This window comes from Panulirus ornatus, chromosome 11, assembly GCF_036320965.1.
Source record: "Panulirus ornatus isolate Po-2019 chromosome 11, ASM3632096v1, whole genome shotgun sequence".
NCBI classification, from domain to species: domain Eukaryota; kingdom Metazoa; phylum Arthropoda; class Malacostraca; order Decapoda; family Palinuridae; genus Panulirus; species Panulirus ornatus.
The window spans coordinates 16,660,779-16,686,115 of record NC_092234.1 but is presented as its reverse complement, the minus strand read 5'-3'; the positions used below and the strand labels follow the sequence as shown (position 1 = coordinate 16,686,115).

General features: G+C 40.2%; 1 protein-coding gene across 15 annotated transcripts in view; it reads left to right on the top strand.

Annotated features, from left to right (window-relative positions):
* The window catches only part of Gip (hydroxypyruvate isomerase-like protein Gip), a 38,815-nt gene that overhangs the window by 4,399 nt on the left and 9,079 nt on the right, over positions 1–25,337 (top strand). For 3 of the 15 annotated variants that reach the window (XM_071666683.1, XM_071666686.1, XM_071666682.1), the window contains exons 2-5: positions 17,153–17,347; positions 21,467–21,578; positions 21,809–21,987; positions 24,661–24,780. In XM_071666683.1, the coding sequence (XP_071522784.1) occupies positions 17,158–17,347; positions 21,467–21,578; positions 21,809–21,987; positions 24,661–24,780 (601 nt within the window). In that variant the 5' untranslated portion in view covers positions 17,153–17,157. Of the gene's footprint in view, positions 1–6,133; positions 6,282–6,414; positions 6,549–8,872; positions 9,031–9,061; positions 9,182–9,228; positions 9,489–9,556; positions 9,581–9,634; positions 9,785–17,152; positions 17,348–21,466; positions 21,579–21,808; positions 21,988–24,660; positions 24,781–25,337 lie in introns of those variants that run through there. The other 12 variants (XM_071666679.1, XM_071666677.1, XM_071666687.1 and 9 more) reach the window with 12 other exon arrangements.

Genomic DNA, 25,337 nt, shown 5'->3' with positions numbered 1-25,337 from the left:
TACTCGCATTCACCTCCCTAACCACCCCACTCATAAACAAATCAAACAACCATGGAGACATCACGCACTCCTGCCACAAACCGACATTCACTGGGAACGAAATCACTTTCCTCTTCCTACTCGTACACATGCCTTACACCCTCGGTAAAAACTTTTCACCGCTTCTAGCAACTTACCTCCCACACCGTATACTCTTAATACCTTCTACAAAGCATCTCTATCAACCCTATCAAATGCCTTCTCCAGATCCATAAATACTACATACAAATCCATCTGTTTTCTAAGTATTTCTCACATACATTCTTCGAAGCTAACATCTGATCCACGCATCCTCTACCACTTCTGAAACAACCATGCTCTTCCCCAGTCTGATGCTCTGTCCATGCCTTCACCCTCTCAATCAATAGCCTCCCATATAATTTCCCAGGAATACTCAACAAACCTATGCCTTTGTAATATGAACACTCACCTTATCCCCTTTGCCTTTGTACAATGGCACTATGCATGCATTCCGCCAATCCTTAGGCACTTCACCAGGAACCATACATACAATTAATATCCTTACAAACCAACAATCAACAACACAGTCACCCCCCCCCCCTTTTTTTTTTATATAGATTCCACTGCAGTACCATTCAAACCCGCTGCCTTGCTGGCTTTCATCTTCCGCAAAGCTTTCACTACCTCTTCTCTGTTTACCACACCATTCTCCCTGACCCTCTCACTTTGCACACCACCTCGACCAAAACACCCTATATCTGCCACTCTGTCATCAAACATTCAACAAACCTTCAAAATACTCAGTCCATCTCCTTCTCACTTTACCACTACATGTTATTACCTTCCCATTAGCCCCCTTCACCGATGTTCCCATTTGTTCTCTTGTCTTACGCAATTTATTTGCTTCTATCCAAAACATCTTTTTATTCTTCCTTAAATAAAATGATACTCTCACACCAACGCTCATTTGCCCTCTCTTCACCTCTTGCACTTTTCTATTGACCTCCTGCCGCTTCTTTTACATATCTCCCAGTCATTTGCACTACCTTTCTGCAAAAATCGTCCAAATGCCTCTCTCTTCTCTTTCACTAACAATCATCTTCATCCAACAACTCACTACCCTTTCTAATCTGCCCACCTCCCAACTTTCTCTTGCCACAAGCATCTTTTGCTCAAGCCATCACTGCTTCCGTAAATACATCCCATTTCTCCCTCACTCCCCTTGCGTCATTTGCTCTCACCTTTTGCCATTCTTCACTCGATCTCTCCAGGTATTTCCTCACACAAGTCTCCTTTCCGAGCTCACTTACCCTCACCATTTTCTTAACCCCAAGTTTCTTCTTTTCTGAAAGTCTCTGCAAATCTTCACCTTCGACTCCTCAAGATAATGATCAGACATCCCTCCAGCTGCCCCTCTCAGCACATTAACATCCAAAAGTCTCTCTTTCACGCGCCTATCAGTTAACACGTAATCCAATAACGCTCTATGATATATATATATATATATATATTTTTTTTTTCTATACTTCGTCGCTGTCTCCCGCGTTTGCGAGGTAGCGCAAGGAAACAAACGAAAGAAATGGCCCCCCCCCCCCCCATACACATGTATATACATACGTCCACACACGCAAATATACACACCTACACAACCTTCCATGGTCTACCCCAGACGCTTCACATGCCCTGATTCAATCCACCGACAGCACGTCAACCCCGGTATACCACATCGCTCCAATTCACTCTATTCCTTGCCCTCCTTTCACCCTCCTGCATGTTCAGGCCCCGATCACACAAAATCTTTTTCACTCCATCTTTCCACCTCCAATTTGGTCTCCCTCTTCTCCTTGCTCCCTCCACCTCCGACACATATATCCTCTTGGTCAATCTTTCCTCACTCATCCTCTCCATGTGCCCAAACCACTTCAAAACACCCTCTTCTCCTCTCTCGACCACGCTCTTTTTATTTCCACACATCTCTCTTACCCTTACGTTACTCACTCGATCAAACCACCTCACACCACACATTGTCCTCAAACATCTCATTTCCAGCACATCCATCCTCCTGCGCACAACTCTATCCATAGCCCACGCCTCGCAACCATACAACATTGTTGGAACCACTATTCCTTCAAACATACCCATTTTTGCTTTCCGAGATAATGTTCTCGACTTCCACACATTCTTCAAGGCCCCCAGAATTTTCGCCCCCTCCCCCACCCTATGATTCACTTCCGCTTCCATGGTTCCATCCGCTGCCAGATCCACTCCCAGATATCTAAAACACTTCACTTCCTCCAGTTTTTCTCCATTCAAACTCACCTCCCAATTGACTTGACCCTCAACCCTACTGTACCTAATAACCTTGCTCTTATTCACATTTACTCTTAACTTTCTTCTTCCACACACTTTACCAAACTCAGTCACCAGCTTCTGCAGTTTCTCACATGAATCAGCCACCAGCGCTGTATCATCAGCGAACAACAACTGACTCACTTCCCAAGCTCTCTCATCCCCAACAGACTTCATACTTGCCCCTCTTTCCAAAACTCTTGCATTTACCTCCCTAACAACCCCATCCATAAACAAATTAAACAACCATGGAGACATCACACACCCCTGCCGCAAACCTACATTCACTGAGAACCAATCACTTTCCTCTCTTCCTACACGTACACATGCCTTACATCCTCGATAAAAACTTTTCACTGCTTCTAACAACTTTCCTCCCACACCATATATTCTTAATACCTTCCACAGAGCATCTCTATCAACTCTATCATATGCCTTCTCCAGATCCATAAATGCTACATACAAATCCATTTGCTTTTCTAAGTATTTCTCACATACATTCTTCAAAGCAAACACCTGATCCACACATTCTCTACCACTTCTGAAACCACACTGCTCTTCCCCAGTCTGATGCTCTGTACATGCCTTCACCCTCTCAATCAATACCCTCCCATATAATTTACCAGGAATACTCAACAAACTTATACCTCAGTAATTTGAGCACTCACTCTTATCCCCTTTGTACAATGGCACTATGCACGCATTCCCGCCAATCCTCAGGCACCTCACCATGAGTCATACATACATTAAATAACCTTACCAACCAGTCAACAATACAGTCACCCCCTTTTTTAATAAATTCCACTGCAATACCATCCAAACCTGCTGCCTTGCCGGCTTTCATCTTCCGCAAAGCTTTCACTACCTCTTCTCTGTTTACCAAATCATTTTCCCTAACCCTCTCACTTTGCACACCACCTCGACCAAAACACCCTATATCTGCCACTCTATCATCAAACACATTCAACAAACCTTCAAAATACTCACTCCATCTCCTTCTCACATCACCACTACTTGTTATCACCTCCCCATTTGCACCCTTCACTGAAGTTCCCATTTGCTCCCTTGTCTGACGCACTTTATTTACCTCCTTCCAGAACATCTTTTTATTCTCCCTAAAATTTAATGATAGTCTCTCACCCCAACTCTCATTTGCCCTTTTTTTCACCTCTTGCACCTTTCTCTTGACCTCCTGTCTCTTTCTTTTATACATCTCCCACTCAATTACATTTTTTACCTGCAAAAATCGTCCAAATGCCTCTCTCTTCTCTTTCACTAATACTCTTACTTCTTCATCCCACCACTCACTACCCTTTCTAATCAACCCACCTCCCACTCTTCTCATGCCACAAGCATCTTTTGCGCAATCCATCACTGATTCCCTAAATACATCCCATTCCTCCCCCACTCCCCTTGCTTCCATTGTTCTCACCTTTTTCCATTCTGTACTCAGTCTCTCCTGGTACTTCCTCACACAGGTCTCCTTCTCAAGCTCACTTACTCTCACCACCCTCTTCACCCCAACATTCACTCTTCTTTTCTGAAAACCCATACAAATCTTCACCTTAGCCTCCACAAGATAATGATCAGACATCCCTCCAGTTGCACCTCTCAGCACATTAACATCCAAAAGTCTCTCTTTCGCACGCCTGTCAATTAACACGTAATCCAATAACGCTCTCTGGCCATCTCTCCTACTTACATAAGTATACTTATGTATATCTCGCTTTTTAAACCGGGTATTCCCAATCATCAGTCCTTTTTCAGCACATAAATCTACAAGCTCTTCACCATTTCCATTTACAACACTGAACACCCCATGTATACCAATTATTCCCTCAACTGCCACATTACTCACCTTTGCATTCAAATCACCCATCACTATAACCCGGTCTCGTGCATCAAAACCACTAACACACTCATTCAGCTGCTCCCAAAACACTTGCCTCTCTTGATCTTTCTTCTCATGCCCAGGTGCATATGCACCAATAATCACCCACCTCTCTCCATCAACTTTCAGTTTTACCCATATTAATCGAGAATTTACTTTCTTACACTCTCTCTCTCTCTCTCTCTCTCTCTCTCTCTCTCTCTCTCTCTCTCTCTCTCTCTCTCTCTCTCTCTCTCTATATATATATATATATATATATATATATATATATATATATATATATATATATATATATATATAGACAATATATATATATATATATATATATATATATATATATATATATATATATATATATATATATATATATATATATATATGTGGAAGTCGAGAACATTATCTCGGAAAGCAAAAATGGGTATGTTTGAGGGAATAGTGGTTCCAACAATGTTGTATGGTTGCGAGGCGTGGGCTATGGATAGAGATGTGCGCAGGAGGATGGATGTGCTGGAAATGAGATGTTTGAGGACAATGTGTGGTGTGAGGTGGTTTGATCGAGTAAGTAACGTAAGGGTAAGAGAGATGTGTGGAAATAAAAAGAGCGTGGTTGAGAGAGCAGAAGAGGGTGTTTTGAAATGGTTTGGGCACATGGAGAGAATGAGTGAGGAGAGATTGACCAAGAGGATATATGTGTCGGAGGTGGAGGGAACGAGGAGAAGAGGGAGACCAAATTGGAGGTGGAAAGATGGAGTGAAAAAGATTTTGTGTGATCGGGGCCTGAACATGCAGGAGGGTGAAAGGAGGGCAAGAAATAGAGTGAATTGGAGTCATGTGGTATACAGGGGTTGACGTGCTGTCAGTGGATTGAAGCAAGGCATGTGAAGCGTCTGGGGTAAACCATGGAAAGCTGTGTAGGTATGTATATTTGCGTGTGTGGACGTGTGTATGTACATGTGTATGGGGGGGGGGGGGGCATTTCTTTCGTCTGTTTCCTTGCGCTACCTCGCAAACGCGGGAGACAGCGACAAAGTATAAAAAAAAAAAAAAAAAAAAAAAAATAATATATATATATATATATATATATATATATATATATATATATATATATATATATATATATATATATATGCCCCTGATGGCAATATTGATAAAAAATAAAAAGAATCATTCTTTATAAGCTACTTTCAAGCACTAAATTGTTTGTTTTTTCCGTGATATCAATCACTGACCTACGTAGGTACCCTGTGGCCATATGAGTTGGGGAAAAAAATCGTATGCGCTGTGGTGGTTAGACTTAAAGAATAGAATATTAGTTAGGAAAACTATAAACACACTATGAAGAGTTGTACATTTATGTCTGAAAGGGTTTCGAGAAGACAACAGAGACATAATATTTAAGGACGCTCTACTATACTGACTGAGGTTCGTCTAGATGAGAAATGGCGAAAAAAAACATGGCAATGTCTGAGCAGTATTCCACACGATGACAAAGGAACCTTTTGTACAGCTTAAACGAAGCACAATCTCCATTTTTTCTATTTTTAGGAAGACTTTCTTTTTCAGTGACAGATCCAAAGAAGGATAAGACCTTGGAAAATACAAACTTTGTTCCTAGAGTGTGTGTTGTGGGGAAGCAAGACCAGTGGGGAGCCATTACAAGTATCTGTTGTAGGAGTCCACTACTTAACCACTATTCATTTCCAGGACTGTCTGGGTTAGGTACTGGAGCCAGCAGTTAGTCGTATGACTGGTCACTGCTTCGCCAGGTTATTCTACGTTCCTATGGTTTTATGAATCAAGAATTACATATAACTTGCAAGGGAAATCATTGCGGTCACTTGTGTATGGAGCGGGCAAGGTGAGGAGGGCAGCCCCATCGCCCGTCGTTACACTGGGAAAAGAAAATCCCGAAGCCCGACATGTTGGTTGCGTCTGACGCACCATAGTGAAGTGTTACGGCCAGCAGATGTGAAGCATTCATGGCTAGTAATCTAATATGTTTTCGTAGGCGAGGGCTGAGAGAAGGACACAAAAACATAAGGTACACAACTATGTTGTAATTTTGTGAGGGGGAAGGGCAGATCATGAGCGATACGCTCCCTGTAGTGCAGGGAGCAGAGGAAAGGCATTGAAGGCATGTGTCCCGCGGTGCTCCTGGAGGGTTGAGTCACTGCCTGGTATAGTAGGACTGATGCAGGGATGGACGTCCCTCACGCCATGTTGCTGTCATGATAGGAACCCATTTAAGGTTAGGGCCGCAACGAGGGGCTTTGTAAAGACACTGGCAGTGTCATTACTACACACTTATGTAAGTACCTTTGTGCGTTACGAGGAGAGCGAGTTGTACGCTTGGGTTGTCCCATCTATTAACTATGTATGTATGTATTACGGCATTACTCCTGTGTGTACACACATACATAGTCTTTGATTCAGCGACCTACGGTCAGTAACGCTAACCGTTACTCAGCTAGTGGTAACGATTGGTATCATATAACGCTAGCAAGAAATCACAGGGCTGTGGAGGTCGTCAGTAACAAGTAGAAATGACAAGCAAATGTGACTGACGGTCGATTCAGGAAGGAGGCTGGCAGGGGATGATAGACTCTGTTTCTCAATTGTTTATTGCCCCCTTTTATCAAAAAAAAATCATGTCAGCTTTCATATCAAAATTTTACTGTGTCAAATAATCATACGAATTTCTTTGATGATCAGTTAATCAGTCCCAGCTGTATTGTAGGGCATATACTGGGGTGGAGGAGAGAGTATGTCTGTAATGTAGGCAAGATCATCAGGAGACCATAGAAGTGATGCGGAAGAATGGATAACCTCGTCAGGTAGACACACAGGGACGCCCGTCACTCATGATGGGTGTGCGCAGCTGCTCCCGTAAAAAGGCTTATAACAGCTCCGGTAAAAAGGCTTATAGCAGCTCCCGTAAAAAGGCTTATAGCAGCTTCCGTAAAAAGGCTTTCATAAGCTATCTCCATGCTCCACTTGAAGGGCACGCGAAAGTGGTATGAAGCAGTAAGTGAACCTGAAGATGACTTTTGATACCAAATAATTCATTTGAACCTATTCATCATTTGAAAAGGTAATGTTAAGGCCACTGTATGTTTCATTAATCTGTATATCTTAATATGGTTCACAGTATCAAAATCAGGAAATTGCTTACAGTGGAAACAAAAATTTGATTTGACTGATTGTATTTGAATATAAAATAGGAAAATTTTGACCGCTATTAATTGGAATGGAGGACCCCACAGTTTTAAGCAAATATCCGTTTTGAAGATTTTATTTTAAGAATGAGAATGTAATGTTTCCCTTTATTACATAGACTGACAAGCTAGAAAAAAAAAAGTTGCGATGTATGACCTCTCTGGCTGTCCAAAAGATATGGAAATCGGACTTACTGAAAAGTTTGGAGTAATCTTTGACACTCATATACCCAGTCATGTATTAAATTTAGGACACCTATCAGTTATAATGGAAAAGGAAGGAACAATATACAGGGTAAAATGATAAAGACACCACTTTCATAGGCTTGGATCCAAGACAAACACTGAAATGTATTCCTAATACAAAAATATTCATGGAAGCCCAGTTCTCTGCTGAACGTCATACAGTGCCCATATAACTGGGTCTTGGTTTGCGTACTGCTCAGACTCATACTCATATTAAATTCATGTTTTAACAACAGTAGCCACTGTTGCATTAGTTGGAATAGAATGATATTCCTAGTTAAACCCTAGTTACATGCACCAAACATGATAAACCAGCGAATATTTCTTGGGACTACATGAAGCGTGTCGGTTGAGCACTGTGGTACGTTGAGGGAGCCTGATAGGACTTAAAATAGCATCTGTCAGCAGATATAATCAAACTGAATTACGTATGACATACGAAGGGTAACTATAAATAACGATTAATATCATTGGTACATACAAAACTAAGAGATGAGGATTGTATTGTGAGGGGTTTGGTTTGGACGCTGGCCAGAATATGGCAGACGCTTAAAAAGGTAAATGTTTAGGGTATCCTTACTTTATTCAACTGGTTGTTTTATGGCTAGGATGGGGTCGTCCCTTCCACCCTAAGCCAGTGTTTCTGCTCTGTGCACGTACTACATATTGGGAAGGGTGAGGCAACACTCCTTTGTGTTATACTGTCTAAACTTACACGATAGTGGTAATGATTAGAATTTTGTAGAATAAGTCTAATCCTTTATTAATCTCTCGACAGAAAAAAGTAATTGTATGGTTGTGTATATATACATAATAGTTTCATTGAGTAACATTAGTGAATGATGAAATAATCATATGAGTTTCACCATCTTACTAAAACGCTTTCAGGTTTATAATGACGAAATTCTCTCTACCAGGCTATCTAGATCTGTGTCATCAAACAAAACTTACTGGATTATTGTTATCAGTTGTTTAATGTTCTGAAACCAAAATATATTAACTTCTATATAACAAATATATGTTAGCAATTGAATTTGATATGTAGATAACAGATAATACCGCTGAGTTCTTTTAAGATACAAAGTGTTGTGGGATAATACTATTGTTTAGAGTTATTCCTTCTTGTCTTAGCGAGTTAATAATTCCATCTTGAACATTCATCATCCACCCTCAAGACTCCCCTTCCCCTTCCCCCAGCTCCAGTGACCAGACCCAGTAGTATTTGGACCAGGCCCAAATAATAAAGGAGTGGGTTTATATAACCCTCAAGCCAGAGGCCGTTCATGGGTGGCGTGTACACGTGTTGTAACCATGGCCTCAGGTACACAGGTTGTCACACACCACCACATCAGCTGTGGGGTGACTCATCAGTACTCTACTTCATGCCGATGATCATCCTCATAATTCACATTATACTAATAATCGGCGTTTGACTCATTTATAATATGAAGTAGTGATATGTCTGATATTAATTTACTGAGTGCGTGAATGAATTCCCTTTATGTATATTTAGCCTCAAGGGTACATATATATAGAAACCTTATATAGTCGTTTTCTCTGTCTGTGTTCATATTTGTGTTCATATTTCAAGGTGTAATTTATATATATTTGTTCAGTTAACCAGGTTATCAGGCCTTGCAATGAACATCGGTTAACAGACCGGTGAGCTTTAGAATTTACAATTGACAGGATTATTTTTGAACCACTGTCTCATTCAGGCAACCTTGAGACATGATGCTTTATCATTTGGTGGTACAGTCAAGTTGTTCTTTATGATCTGTTACTGGGTGAGTAAATATGTCTCCTGTGATAAGAAACAGTTGGTGATTAAATCTGATAAACTTCATTATCTGGTCTGTCTGCCGCTGATAATTTAGGGGTATGTCTACTCCTGAGTTAGGATGTGATACGTATTTTAGGATTGCTAATGATATTACAATTAGTTTTTAATGTCAGTTTCTTAAATGTTTGAAGGACATTTGTAGATTTTGATGTGGTATAGATGTTTGAAGAATATGGAACTTTTCAGGAAATCTACAGCAATACTGAGTGATTGTCTGAATTAAAGGTGGCCGGCTTGTAGGTCAGTGAACTACCAACAAATTGCTCTCAATTATGGGGTTCATTTCTCGGTACACCACTGTAATGGTGGTCCAACATGATGATTAATATGATTTCTGTTTATTACTCTTATGTTGCCTTTTCTTTTAATCTTATAGATGTTTATTTTGTCTTTGCTGTTTTGTTTGGATAGATACACACTAACCTATGTCCTGACAGGTACATGATTTAATTGATGGCTTATTGCTTATTGCTTTGTATCATTAATTTATATGTGAAAATTTGATTTGCATTATTATCACTGATATCAACATGCAATATTTCACCTGATCTTACCAAATCTCATAAAACCTAAGCTAATAGGGCTTCATCTACTTAATAACACTCACCAAACCTAATGTTATAAAACTTTACTTAATCCAGACTCACAAGAGCTGACCTAAGCTAACCTTATGAAACCTCACATAACCTCTCATAAAACATCAAATATCAGCCCAGAAATTCTGATCTAACCTAACTCCATGGAGCCTATACACACACAAGTGATGTGTTCTTGGAAGGTTGTAATTACTTATTTTCCATCAGTATAATTGTTGCTGTTCATTTGAAATTAATTGATTCTCATGTGTGAGGTAGCTTCTCATGAAATTTCTGGTTTAGACTTAAAAGATAACAAGCGCCACCCTTAAACCCACATACATAAAACATCCATTGAAATTTTATTCATCTTTATTAAATGATGATGAGATGGAGTGAGGTAGAATTTGATTTTTTTCTGGTATGATGTGATGTTTAGGGAAGATTTTATTTACTCACCCGTATATTACATATGCTTTGAAGCTTTTAACACTTTTGGAGTAATTAATCAGTAAACAATAACCTGATTTAATCTAGTGCAGTTTGATTAAATGTATTCCTGATAATATGATTGTTTGTTTATTCTTTAATAATGAAAATATAGCTTGTTTGATTTTAATGTAGTAAAAACAACATACAAGTATGGAATGATGTAAGAACCTAAAGTTCTAATTTCCTAAACCTTTTAATTTGTTTTGTGTTTTGGACTGAACTAGGTTAAGTTGAAAAGCACAAATAATGTATTTTACAATTAAACAAGGCTCAAGTTATAAGTTGGCTAAAAATGTCCTGAACTTTGCAATCCATTAATTTCATATAAACTTTCCTGTACATGAGCTCTATGAATAGTATTTAGCTGTATCTATCTATCTATCCATCTCTGTCTATCTATCTATCTATCTATCTATCTATATATATATATATATATATATATATATATATATATAAACAGGTTCTTGGAGCAATGATGAGTGTGTGCAAGAGGTCTTCATCTGGGAGGGGAGAAATGGGTATGCTTGAAAGTATAGTAGTCCCATCCAAGTTGTGTGGATGTGTGTCAAGGGCTGTAGATATGAATTTGCAGAGGAGGATGAAGGTGTTGCTGTGAGAGGGTCCTAGTGTTGCTAAGGATTTCTTTGTAAAGGCTCCAGCAGCCCAAGTTGTGCTACTTCCAGTAGCAGGGAAGTGTAGACTCCACTGGAGTGAGTTCTTTGAAGAGACTACTCTTAATGATACAGCCTCATCACAATGATTTTTCATTTTTTATTCAACCTTGAGGAAGGGGATACTGGTATCATACACAGACACATTTTTTTTTATACTCAGTCACCATTTCCTACATTAATGAGGTGATGCTAGGAACAGATGAAAAAGGCTGCATCAGCTCGCATCAGTTCTTTAGCTGTCTTGTCTAATGTACCAAAACCACAGCACCCTATTAAGAACCAGGCCCCACAGACCTTTCCATGGTTCACCTTAGATGCTTCACATTCCGTGGTTCAGTCATGGACAACATGTTGACACCAGTATACCACATCATTCCATTTCATCTTCTCATACATACCTTTCACCTTCCTGCATGTTCAGGCCCCAATTGCTGAAAATAATTTTCACTCCATCCTTCCATTTCCAGTTTGGTCTTCTTGTTCTCCATGCTCTCTCCATTTCTGAAAAAAATATCCTATTTTTCAACCTTTCCTCACTCATTCTCTCTATATATCCAAACCATTTCACCACTCTCTCTTCAGCTCTCTCAACTACTTTATATTATTTATTGCCACACCTCTCTTACCCTATCCCCAGGGGATAGGGGAGAAAGAATACTTCCCACGTATTCCCTGCGTGTCGTAGAAGGCGACTCAAAGGGGAGGGAGCGGGGGGCTGGAAATCCTCCCCTCTCAATTTTTTTTAATTTTCCAAAAGAAGGAACAGAGAAGGGGGCCAGGTGAGGATATTCCCTCAGTGGCCCAGTTCTCTGTTCTTAACGCTACCTCGCTAACGTGGGAAATGGCGAATAGTTTGAAAAAAAAAAAAAAAGTTTTGACCTCTCTTACCCTTTCACTACTTACTCAGTCAAACATCCTCACACTACACATTGTCTTCAAACATTTAATTTCTAATGCGTCCAACCTTTTCTGCATAGCCTTATCAATAGCCCGTGTCTCGCATCCATATAATATTGTTGGAAGTTGGGGTTGAGACCTTGAAAAGCAGTTAGGTTTGATTACTTTGCCTTCTGATGTTTTCCTTTATCTGTCTGTCTGTATATCTCTCCCTTCATTATTCTTCCACTGTATTTCCCCATGTCACAGGTGGTCGCTCTCTTATAACAACCCCATTAATTGTACTATCATGCATTCTTCTTGTTAACTCCTGATCTTGCATTCTTTTCACATGCCCCAAAACACATGAAAGTATTATGTTCACCCTCTCCACCACTCCATAATTCATTTACTTTGCATTCCCTGCCATACCAAATATTTTGTACACCCCCTTCATTGCATTCTTCATTCCATGGAGAATCTCATACCAAATGCTCCTTTCAAATAGCTCATTTCCACAAAATGAGCCTTTGTGACTCATCCCATGTCTTTGGCTGCTTAGGTAAGGGTCAGGAGCACTATGCTATCCCTTATTCCTTTCTTCACTTTCATACTTACACTTCTACCCTTGATCATTCTACAAGGGACCCAATTGCTCTTCTACCCTATGTTGTTCTCTCCCTTATCCTTCCTTCGATATTACCAAGCTTATCCAAGATATCTCTCAAATACTTAAATTTTGTCACCACTTCCACTCTTTCTCCAACAATATCTATCACAAAGTTTAGTACACTTTCTTCTCTGACTCTGTAGGCATTTCAGAAAAGCTGTACTTTCACTGTGTTTTCTTTCATACACCAATACTTGTCTTTTACTTGCATGTACCTTCAGTCATCTATGCTTACACACACATCATAAAACACAACTTTCAGCAACTCCTCTTCACTCCCAGCAAAGAACACAGTATCATCTGCAAACATCCTTGTCACTAACCACAATGCCTCACCACCACACACCATCTCTATACACCTCTTCCTGAGTTTTGCTTTCATCTCTCTTACCACTCCATCTACGTATGAGTTAAAAAGCCATGGTGACAGCACATAGCCATGCCTCAAACTCATATCTTTTGGTCCTCTATTTCCTCAAGAATCCTAGTTGTTATTATTTGTAATCACCCAACAACATAAACTTCTTGTGTTGCACTCTCAGCCTGTATTGGCAAACATTACTTTTTATTCATTTTGTTGATATCATTGCAAATTTTAAGTCGTTCGTTTCAAACATTTTGAATTCATATTTATTTATTTATTTATTTATTTTGCTTTGTCGCTGTCTCCCGCGTTAGCGAGGTAGAGCAAGGAAGCAGACGAAAGAATGGCCCAACCCGCCCACATACACATGTATATACATACACGTCCACACATGCAAATATACATACCTATACATCTCAATGTACACATATATATACACACACACAGACATATACATATATACACATGTACATAATTCATACTGTCTGCCTTTATTTGTTCCCATCTCTGCCCCGCCACACATGGAATAACAACCCCCTCCCCCCTCGTGTGCGAGGTAGCGCTAGGAAAAGACACCAAAGGCCCCATTCGTTCACGCTCAGTCTCTAGCTGTCATGTAATAATGCACCGAAACCACAGCTCCCTTTCTACATCCAGGCCCCACACACTTTGCATGGTTTACCCCAGTTGCTTCACATGCCCTGGTTCAATCCATTGACAGCACGTCGACCCCGATATACCACATCATTCCAGTTCACTCTATTCCTTGCATGCCTTTCACCCTCCTGCATGTTCAGGCCCCGATCACTCAAAATCTTTTTCACTCCATCTTTCCTCCTCCAATTTGGTCTCCCACTTCTCCTCGTTCCTTCCACCTCTGACACATATATCCTCTTGGTCAATCTTTCCTCACTCATTCTCTCCATGTGCCCAAACCATTTCAAAACACCCTCTTCTGCTCTCAACCACAGTCTTTTTATTTCCACACATCTCTCTTACTCTTACATTACTTACTCGATCAAACCACATCACACCACACATTGTCCTCAGACTTCTCATTTCCAGCACATCCACCCTCCTGCGCACAACTCTATCCATAGCCCACGCCTCGCAACCATACAACATTGTTGGAACCACTATTCCTTCAAACATACCCATTTTTGCTTTCTGAGATAATATTCTTGACTTCCAAACATTCTTCAAGGCTCCCAGGATTTTCACCCCCTCCCCCACCCTATGATTCACTTCCGCTTCCATGGTTCCATCCGCTGCCAGATCCACTCCCAGATATCTAAAACACTTTACTTCTCCAGTTTTTTCTCCATTCAAACTTACCTCCCAATTGACTTGACCCTCAACTCTACTGTACCTAATAACCTTGCTCTTATTCACATTTACACTTAACTTTCTTCTTTCACACACTTTACCAAACTCAGTCACCAGCTTCTGCAGTTTCTTACACCAGCGCTGTATCATCAGCGAACAACAACTGACTCACTTCCCAAGCTCTCTCATCCACAACAGACTGCCTACTTGCCCCTCTTTCCAAAACTCTTGCATCCACCTCCCTAACAACCCCATCCATAAACAAATTAAACAACACACCTCTGCCGCAAACCTACATTCACTGAGAACCAATCACTTTCCTCTCTTCCTTTGCCCCTCTTTCCAAAACTCTTGCATCCACCTCCCTAACAACCCCATCCATAAAGAAATTAAACAACACACCTCTGCCGCAAACCTACATTCACTGAGAACCAATCACTTTCCTCTCTTCCTATACGTACATATGCCTTACATCCTCGATAAAAACTTTTCACTGCTTCTAACAACTTGCCTCCCACACCATATATTCTTAAAACCTTCCACAGAGCATCTCTGTCAACTCTATCATATGCCTTCTCCAGATCCATAAATGCTACATACAAATCCATTTGTTTTTCCAAGTATTTCTCACATACATTCTTCAAAGCAAACACTTGATCCACACATCCTCTACCACTTCTGAAACCACACTGCTCATCCCCAATCTGATGCTCTGTACATGCCTTCACCCTCTCAATCAATACCCTCCCATACAATTTACCAGGAATACTCAACAAACTTATACCTCTGTAATTTTAGCACTCACTCTTATCCCCTTTGCCTTTGTACAATGGCACTATGCAAGCATTCCGCCAATCCTCAGGCACCTCACCATGAATCATACATACCTTAAATAACCTTACCAACCAGTCAACAATACAGTCACCCCTTTTTTAATAAATTCCACTGCAATACCATCCAAACCTGCTGCCTTGCCGGCCTTCATCTTCCGTAAAGCTTTTACTACCTCTTCTCTATTTACTGAATCATTTTCCCTAACCCTCTCACTTTGCACACCACCTCGACCAAAACACCCTATATCTGCCACTCTATCATCAAACACATTCAACAAACCTTCAAAATACTCACTCCATCTCCTTCTCACATCACCACTACTTGTTATCACCTCCCCATTAGCCCCCTTCACTGAAGTTCCCATTTTCTCCCTTGTCTTACACACTTTATTTACCTCCTTCCAAAACATCTTTGTATTCTCCCTGAAATTTAATGATACTCTCTCACCCCAACTCTCATTTGCCCTCTTTTTCACCTCTTGCACCTTTCTCTTGACCTCCTGCCTCTTTCTTTTATACCTCTCCCACTCATTTGCATTTTTTCCCAGCAAAAATCGTCCAAATGCCTCTCTCTTCTCTTTCACTAATAATCTCACTTCTTCATCCCACCACTCACTACCTTTTCCAATGACCCACCTCCCACACTTCTCATGCAACAAGCATCTTTTGCGCAAGCCATCACTGCTTCCCTAAATACATCCCATTCCTCCCTCACTCCCCTTACCTCCTTTGTTCTCACCTTTTTCCATTCTGTACTCAGTCTCTCCTAGTACTTCCTCACACAAGTCTCCTTCCCAAGCTCACTTACTCTCACCACTCTCTTCACCCCAACATTCTCTCTTCTTTTCTGAAAACCCCCACAAATCTTCACCTTCGCCTCCACAAGATAATGATCAGACATCCCTCCAGTTGCGCCCCTCAGCACATTAACATCCAAAAGTCTCTCTTTCGTGCATCTATCAATTAACACGTAATCCAATAACGCTCTCTGGCCATCTCTCCTACTTACATATGTATACTTATATATATCTTGCTTTTTAAACCAGGTATTCCCAATCACCAGTCCTTTTTCAGCACATAAATCTACAAGTTCTTCACCATTTCCATTTACAACACTGAACACTCCATGTATACCAATTATTCCCTCAACTGCCACATTACTCACCTTTGCATTCAAATCACCCATCACTATAACCCGGTCTTGTGCATCAAAACCACTAACACACTCATTCAGCTGCTCCCAAAACACTTGCCTCTCATGATCCTTCTTCTCATGCCCAGGTGCATATGCACCAATAATCTCCCATCTCTCTCCATCAACTTTCAGTTTTACCCATATCAATCTAGAATTTACTTTCTTACACTCTATCACACACTCCCACAACTCCTGATTCAGGAGTAGTGCCACTCCTTCCCTTGCTCTTGTCCTCTCAACAACCCCTGACTTTACTCCCAAGACATTCCCAAACCACTCTTCCCTTTACCCTTTAGCTTAGTTTCACTCAGAGCCAAAACATCCAGGTTCCTTTCCTCAGACATGAATTCTTATTTTGAAGAATTGGGGTCTGCAGTGCATCCTATTTTTTATCATGGAAACCATTATTAACCTTAAGTAATTTCCCTTTGAATGCCACTTTCCAGAAACACTCCCCTATTGAAGAAGAGAAAAACAAATATTGATGATACAGATTTTTAAGAGGCTTGTCTTATGAGTACTGTAAATGTCCTTAGTTACATGAAGATGATAATTATAAGTTGACATTTACACTAATGATAAAGGTAATATTTTCATTTTCAGGGAACATGAAAGTTGCAGCCAATTTGTCATTCATGTTTGGTGAGGCAGGTGGACTGCTGTCTCGTTACAGAGCTGCAAGAAATGCAGGATTTTTAGTAGTTGAGTGTGCCTTTCCTTACTCAGTTCCTGCACAAGATGTTGCAGCAGCATTGCAAGAAACAGGACTTAAACAAGTTCTTATCAACTCTGATCCTGGTAGGTATCATAATGTTAACATATATCTGTTGATAAGCACCTTGTATTTGTTATTGCAAACAAAATGGAGACTTCTAAACATATGGAGAAAAAGTGGAGGAAGTTAAATCTTTTAGATATCAGGGAGTTGACGTGGCAGCAAGTGGAACCATGGAAGTGGGAATGAGTCATAGGGTGGAGAGGGAGTGAAGATTCTAAGAGCACTAAAGAATGCATTGTAAGAGAGAATGTTATTTTGGTGGGCTTGAATGGGTATGTTTGAGGGAATAGCAGTCCCAACAATATTATATGGGTGTGGCATTGGCTATATATAAGATTGTAAGGAGGAAGTTGGATGTGGTGGAAATGAAATAATTGAGGACATTATGTGGTGTGAGATGGTTTGATCAAGTAAGTAATGTAAAGGTAAGAGATATATGTGTGAATAAAATGAGTGTGGTTGAGAAAGCAAAAGATGGTGTGTTGAAATGGTTTGGACATATGTAGAGAAGGAGTGTAGAAAGGTTGATAAAGAGGATATATGTATCAGAAGTGGAGGGAACAAGAACAGGGAGGCCAAGTTGGAGATGGAAGGATGGAGTGGAAAAGAATTTGAATGATTGGGGCCTGAACATGGAGGAGGGTGAGAGGCATGCATGGAATTGACTGAATTGGAACAACATGGTATATTGGGGTAAACATGCTGTCGTTAGACAGAACCATAGCATGTGAAAAGCCCAGGGTAAACCATGGAAAAGTTTGTGGGGCCTGGATGTGGAGAGGGAGCTGTGGTTTCAGTGCATTACACAATATAACATATATAGGGAAGAGTATTGTGGTTTCAGAAGTGGTAGAGGATGTGTGGATCAGGTGTTTGCTTTGAAAAATGTATGTGAGAAATACTTAGAAAAACAAATGGATTTGTATGTAGCATTTATGGATCTGGAAAAGGCATATGATAGGGTTGATAGAAATGCTTTGTGGAATGTTTTAGAGTATATGGTGTGGGAGGTAAGTTGCTAGAAGCAGTGAAAAGTTTTTACTGAGAATGTAAGGCTTGTGTATGAGTAGGAAGAGAGGAGAGTGATTTGTTCTCAGTGAATGTCGGTCTGCGGCAGGGGTGTGTGATGTCCCCATGGTTGTTTAATTTGTTAATGGATGGGGTTGTTAGGGAGGTAAATGCAAGAGTTTTGGAGAGAGGGGCGAGTATGCAGTCTGTTACGGATGAGAGGGCCTGGGAAGTGAGTCACTTATTATTTGCCAATAATACAGCTGATTCATGAGAGAAACTGCAGAAATTGGTGACAGTTTGGAAAAGTGTGTGAAAGGAGAAAGTTGAGAGTAAATGTCTTGTCAATTAGTCATTTAGCAGGATGAGAAAGGAGGAACAAAAGAGTTTGAAAAGAGTATTGTGGATAGGGCAGATGAAAATCCACAACATTTCCATAAGTTCATGATAAATCATTTCTCAGATGACCAGTGAATGAAGATAAGGGATTCAGAGGAAAATAAAAGAGGATGATGTAAGGATATGTGAGGAGCTGAATAATAAGGGCAAAAGTGCTTTCACAGTGAAAGACACCATAGCCCAAACATGAGTGAATTGGAATGGGGAGGAGGTTTTGGATATCGTTGACATATGTAGAAGAGACAGTAATGGAATACTAAAAAGACATGACTCACATAAAGCTCATAGTCTTGATGAAATATTATCATATGTGCTAAAGATTGTGTGCAGATATGCTTGATAAACCACTTTAATTACTATTTAAGATGTTATTAGAGAGAGGCAAAGTGCCAAGGGAATGGAAAATGACGTATGCCATACCTATATTTTAGAAATGAGACGAGGTGTTGAACTGCCTACCAGTCTCACTAACGAGTGTGCTATGTAAGATTCTGCAGAAGGTTAATAAAAAGCAAGCAGATGACTTTCTATCTATCTGTCTATCTTTTTTTTTTTTTTTTTTTTTTTTTTTTTTTATACTTTGTCGCTGTCTCCCGCGTTTGCGAGGTAGCGCAAGGAAACAGACGAAAGAAATGGCCCAACCCTCCCCATACACATGTACATACACACGTCCACACACGCAAATATACATACACAGCTTTCCATGGTTTACCCCGGACGCTTCACATGCCTTGATTCAATCCACTGACAGCACGTCAACCCCTGTATACCACATCGCTCCAATTCACTCTATTCCTTGCCCTCCTTTCACCCTCCTGCATGTTCAGGCCCCGATCACACAAAATCCTTTTCACTCCATCTTTCCACCTCCAATTTGGTCTCCCTCTTCTCCTCGTTCCCTCCACCTCCGACACATATATCCTCTTGGTCAATCTTTCCTCACTCATTCTCTCCATGTGCCCAAACCATTTCAAAACACCCTCTTCTGCTCTCTCAACCACGCTCTTTTTATTTCCACACATCTCTCTTACCCTTACGTTACTTACTCGATCAAACCACCTCACACCACACATTGTCCTCAAACATCTCATTTCCAGCACATCCATCCTCCTGCGCACAACTCTATCCATAGCCCACGCCTCGCAACCATACAACATTGTTGGAACTACTATTCCTTCAAACATACCCATTTTTGCTTTCCGGGATAATGTTCTCGACTTCCACACATTTTTCAAGGCTCCCAAAATTTTCGCCCCCTCCCCCACCCTATGATCCACTTCCGCTTCCATGGTTCCATCCGCTGACAGATCCACTCCCAGATATCTAAAACACTTCACTTCCTCCAGTTTTTCTCCATTCAAACTCACCTCCCAATTGACTTGACCCTCAACCCTACTGTACCTAATAACCTTGCTCTTATTCACATTTACTCTTAACTTTCTTCTTCCACACACTTTACCAAACTCCGTCACCAGCTTCTGCAGTTTCTATATCACTGATATAGTGGCCATGGCAGAAGAGTCTCCTTAACTTTTGAACTCATGTGCCATTCTGCCTTTAGTGCCTCACCCTCATCAAGCCACTGGCAGAGGGCAACTTGAGCAAAGTGTTTTCAGAGGCCCCTGCCTAATGTTCCTACCAACTACTTCTTCCTAATATTTCTATGTAGTTTACCAGACTAGTATTCCAAATTACTGCTTCTACCTAATACTCCCAGCTAATGCTGCTTCCTTCTACTTCTATCCAATGTTCCTACCTACTACTTCTATCTATTGCTCCTGCCATTTTGCCAAAAGATAGTGCTAGCACAAAGCACTCTGGAGGAAAATCTAGAGTTGTGAAGAATGAGTTGTTTGAGTTAGGTGTTTTCAAAGTGTTATTTGTGCCAAGGAGAGATTGTATGTTCGTGGACAGAATGCTAGCAGTCTACTTGTAGGTGAGGCAGAAAGAAAAGGCACCTTCATGGGTTAAAGGAGTGCAACCTGACAACCTCTGAAGTGCAGGCTCATCACGCAGTTGTCACTAACCCTCCCAATACCCTGGCGGGAAGCACCATTATTATACCTCACTGATTGGTAGCTTCCTACACAGATGACTTTCTGTAGTGGAGAAATTTCCTAATTGAGAGACATCATGGTTTTAGGGAAAAGTGGTAATGTGGAAGTAACTTCTTAAAGTTTTATGAGAGAGTGAGCTGTGCTGGACAGAAGTGAAGGATGTGTGGGATGTCTGTATCTGGATTGTCAGAAAGCATTTGACACCAGGTTACATGGAAGGTTTCATGTGCTGTATGTTTGATACTCTTCCAGCTAGTTATATGCTGTACATGGTTAGGACTGAAGAGGTTGTTTCACTCCCTGCCCACTATGAGGACCTCTGACATGAAAAACAAAAGATTAACATTTTAGCATGACTTTCTTTACTTTCTTTACTCTGACTCCTACAAAAGAGTGTTGCATCTCTTGTTTTTCTGGCCCTCTACGATATGATTTCCCCTCATGTCCAAGCCTTGATGGAGGCACCTTTACCTGTGATCATTTGTGTTACGATAAAAAAGTATGGTTAAAAGCCTTTAGCTTTCTTAATTTCATGCTGTGTGTGGATGATTTAGGAAAATTGTAATAACTATATCATCTGTTACATGTAGAAAGCTCATAAATCTATATTATTTTTCATGAAAATGTTATTTATGATTGCAAGAAATTAATTTTCTGAAACTGATTAACTTTTAGGGGACACACAAGCTGGAGAGCTAGGGTTTGCAGCTATTCCAGGGAAGGAGGTGCGTTTCCGAGAAAGTCTTGAACGATCAATATCATATGCAAAGACCCTCGGCTGTCACAAGTGAGTCCTTCTTTTCTTCACCCTTAGACTTTCTTTTGTTTTTATAAAAACTAGGAAGATGAACATGCAAAATTCCTATGTTCAGTTTTGCAGTATCATCTTTCCTTCACTGTTTTGGATACAATTGGGACACTTTGTATCTTCTTATAAAGTTCTGACAAACTTGAATGTAAAGGTAAATTTGAAATATATTCATCTCTGTGAAAAACCATTACATATCTTTTTTGCAGGTTGCACATAATGTCTGGACGTCGGAGTGCAGAACATGATGAGAGTGCACATGTTACGACACTGGAAGCCAACCTACGGCATGCTGTCAGCCGTCTTGTTGAGGAAAACATCACTGGCCTCATTGAGCCTATCAATCCAGTGTCGATCCCTGGCTACTTCCTCAATAACTATGACACTGGTAACATGTCAGCCTTAGTAAGGATACTGATTTCAGGATTGTATTGTTACTATTCAGTATAAAACTGTGATGTCCTTGTAATATACAGCTGAATCATGGTTTAACAGATTGGAAGCAGCCACATCTTTTGTTTGTAAATGATGCTTTTCGGTTGCTAAACCAGAAAAGAACTTTTGGAGAATGGTATGTTATTGTGATTATTTGTGCAGGAGATTTATTACAAAGCAAATGCATTGAGGACAAATTTTTGTTTTTGAAATATATGGGCAGTCACTGAGTAGTATCAATTTTAAAGAAGAATTACAGTTTGTCAGCTAGTTTTGTTGTACAGTACAGAGTCACACTGCATATTTTGGTGAATGGAAGAGTTTTAGTGTAGTGTATTTGAGAAGCTTACATTATGAAGTGTTTATTCCAACTCCTATGTATGAAAGTGAAATTTTTCAGCGATGAATATGCATTAAACTGTGTGTATGTAGGCATTATTAGGTTGTGCTTTAATTGCGAAAGAGAAACTTTTGGATATGAATGTGCTGAGAGAGGCAACTTGTGGGATATCTGATCATTATTTGTTGGAGGTGAGGGTAAAGTTTTGTAAAGAGGTAATGACATGGGTAGGAGGAGAATGACAAAAGTGAGAGAGCTAGAAAAAGATGCTTGTATGAAGAGGCACCAGGAGAGATTGAGTGTAGATTGGTAAAAGGTGAGAATGAATATAGTGGTTTCCCACATGTTACCAGATGCTACAGCCCAGACTTTTTTCCCCACACTGGTCAGTCATTGTAGGGATGCCAAGTAAACCTGTTCAAAAAGTTTGACACTTTAGAAAGATTAAGAAAATCCTTAGTATTTATATTTGCTTGTAACGAAAACACTTTAAGAAATACCTTACATCACATTTTGTATGCCTAACAGTACTCTTAGTGTACCTAATACTGTTTGCATAGAAGTGGAGTAGCACAAGTTAAGGACTCATGACACATATAAAAAGTGCTTCACCTGGTTTAGTTGTATATCATTTTATGTAAAAATCATGTTCTAGTTAACTGTGATAACAAACTTTAATTTGTTTATGGATGGGATGGACAGGGAGGTAAATGCAAGAGTTTTGGAGAGAGGGGCAAGTATGCAGACTGTTAGGGATGAGAGGGCCTGGAAAGTGAGTCAGTTGTTGTTTGCTGATGATACAGCTCTGGTGGCTGATTCGAGTGAGAAACTGCAGAAGTTGGTGACTGAGTTTGGAAAAGTGTGTGAAAGAAGAAAGTTGAGAGTAAATGTGAATAAGAGCAAGGTTATTAGGTTCGTTAGGGTGGAGGTACAAGTTAATTGGAATGTAAGTTTGAATGGAGGAAAATTGGAGGAAGTTAAGTGTCTTAGATATCTAGAGTGGACGTAGCAGCGAATGGAACGATGGAAACAGAAGTGAGTTGCAGGGTGGGGGAGGGGATGAAGGCATTGGGAGAATTGAAGAATGTGTGGAAAGAGAGAACATAATCTCAGAGAGCAAAAATGAGTATGTTTGAAAGAATTGTTGTTTGAAGAATATTATACAGTTGCATTGCATGGCATGGGCTACAGATAAGGTTGTACAGAGGAGGGTGGATACGTTGGAAATGAAATGTTTGAGGACAGTATGTGGTGTGAGGTGGTTTGATCAAGTAAGTAATTAAAGGGTAAGAGAGATATGTGGAAATAAAAAGAGTGTGGTTAAGAGAGCAGAGGAGGTTGTTTTGAAAAGGTTTGGACATATGGAGAGAATGAGTGAGGAAAGATTGACAAAGAGGATATATGTGTCAGTGGTGGAGCAAATAAGGAAAAGTGGAAGACCAAATTGGAGGTGGAAGGACTGAGTGAAAGAGATTTTGAGTGTTCGAGGCTTGAACATACAGGAGGGGAAGAGGTGTGCAAGGAATAGAGTGAATTGGAATAATGTGTTACCGGGGTCAACCTGCTGTCAGTGGATTGAATCAGAGCATGTCAAACATCTGGGGTAAACCATGGAAAGATCTGTGTGGCTTTGATGTAGATAGGGAGCTGTGGTTTTGGTGCATTACATATAACAGGTAGAAACTGAGTGTGAACAAATGTGGCCTTTTTTGTCTGTTTTCCTGGCACTACCTTGCTGAAGTAGAGGGTAGCGATTCTGTTTCCTGTGGGGCGGGGTAGCACCTGGAATAGAAGAAGGCAAGCAATTATGAATATGTACATGTGTATATATGTATATGTCTGTGTATGTGTATATATATGTATGTATATGTGTGTATGTTGATATGTATATGTATGTATATGTGCATTTATGTACATATATGTGTATATGAGTGGATGGGCCTTTCTTCCTCTGTTTCCTGGCGCTACTATTTCATGTGTGGTGGGGTGGCGATGGGAATGGATGAAGGCAGCAAGTATGAATATGTACTTGTGTATATATGTATATGTCTGTGTATATATATGTATGTGTATGTTGAAATGTATATATGTGTGTGTGGACGTTTATGTATATACATGTATTTGTGGGTGGGTTAGGCCATTCCTCGTCTGTTTCCTTGTGCTACTTCGCTAATGTGGGAGATGGCGATTAAGTATAATGAATATAAAATGATAAATGATTTATTTCTCTGAAGTGCTTTTTAGTGTGGTAGTTTTATCAGGACTGATATCAATTAAACTTTATAGCTGTGTCTGTGATAGAGAAGATCAATTCTCCAAATCTGCGACTTCAGCTTGACATCTTCCACCTTCAGATGATATGTGGAAATGTGTCCAACAATATTAAGAAGCTTATGCCTATAACTGGTTAGTTCTTAGTGTCTTGAATGAATGATCAGAGTAATATATGAATTTAGATGTTAAAAATGGCTTAAGATATCTTTGCTGAGTGAATTTTAGGTCTTTTGGCAAAGAACTACATTTTCCCCTTACACCAGGAGGAAAAATACAGTACAGAGGCTTCCCAACTTTGTAAGGGTAACTTTCCTGATAATGGTGTGTTAGTCAAAATTTCCGCAAGTCGAAAAACCATATAATTTAACCCCAAAACCCCATCATGTGGAATAGTTGAGCCTCCCTTCCCTGTTTACTTGTTTGTTTTCTCTAGTACAGCATTGTGTGGGTACCTGTTTTCTATTCCCTTGTACGCTGCACACTGTACTTTACTTGCCCACCACAGTTTTTTTTTTATGTTAAAGGCTCCAGTCTTAGACAAAATTCCACAGTAAGACTGGGCCTTAATTGAAAGAAAGTGAGAATTATGAAGTGGAAATTAAAAAGACAAGGGGAAAGTGTTTATGAATTTTTGAGATGTGAAAGACCTGTCTTTTGAAATGTGCCAGATCATAGGAATTGGGAAAGAC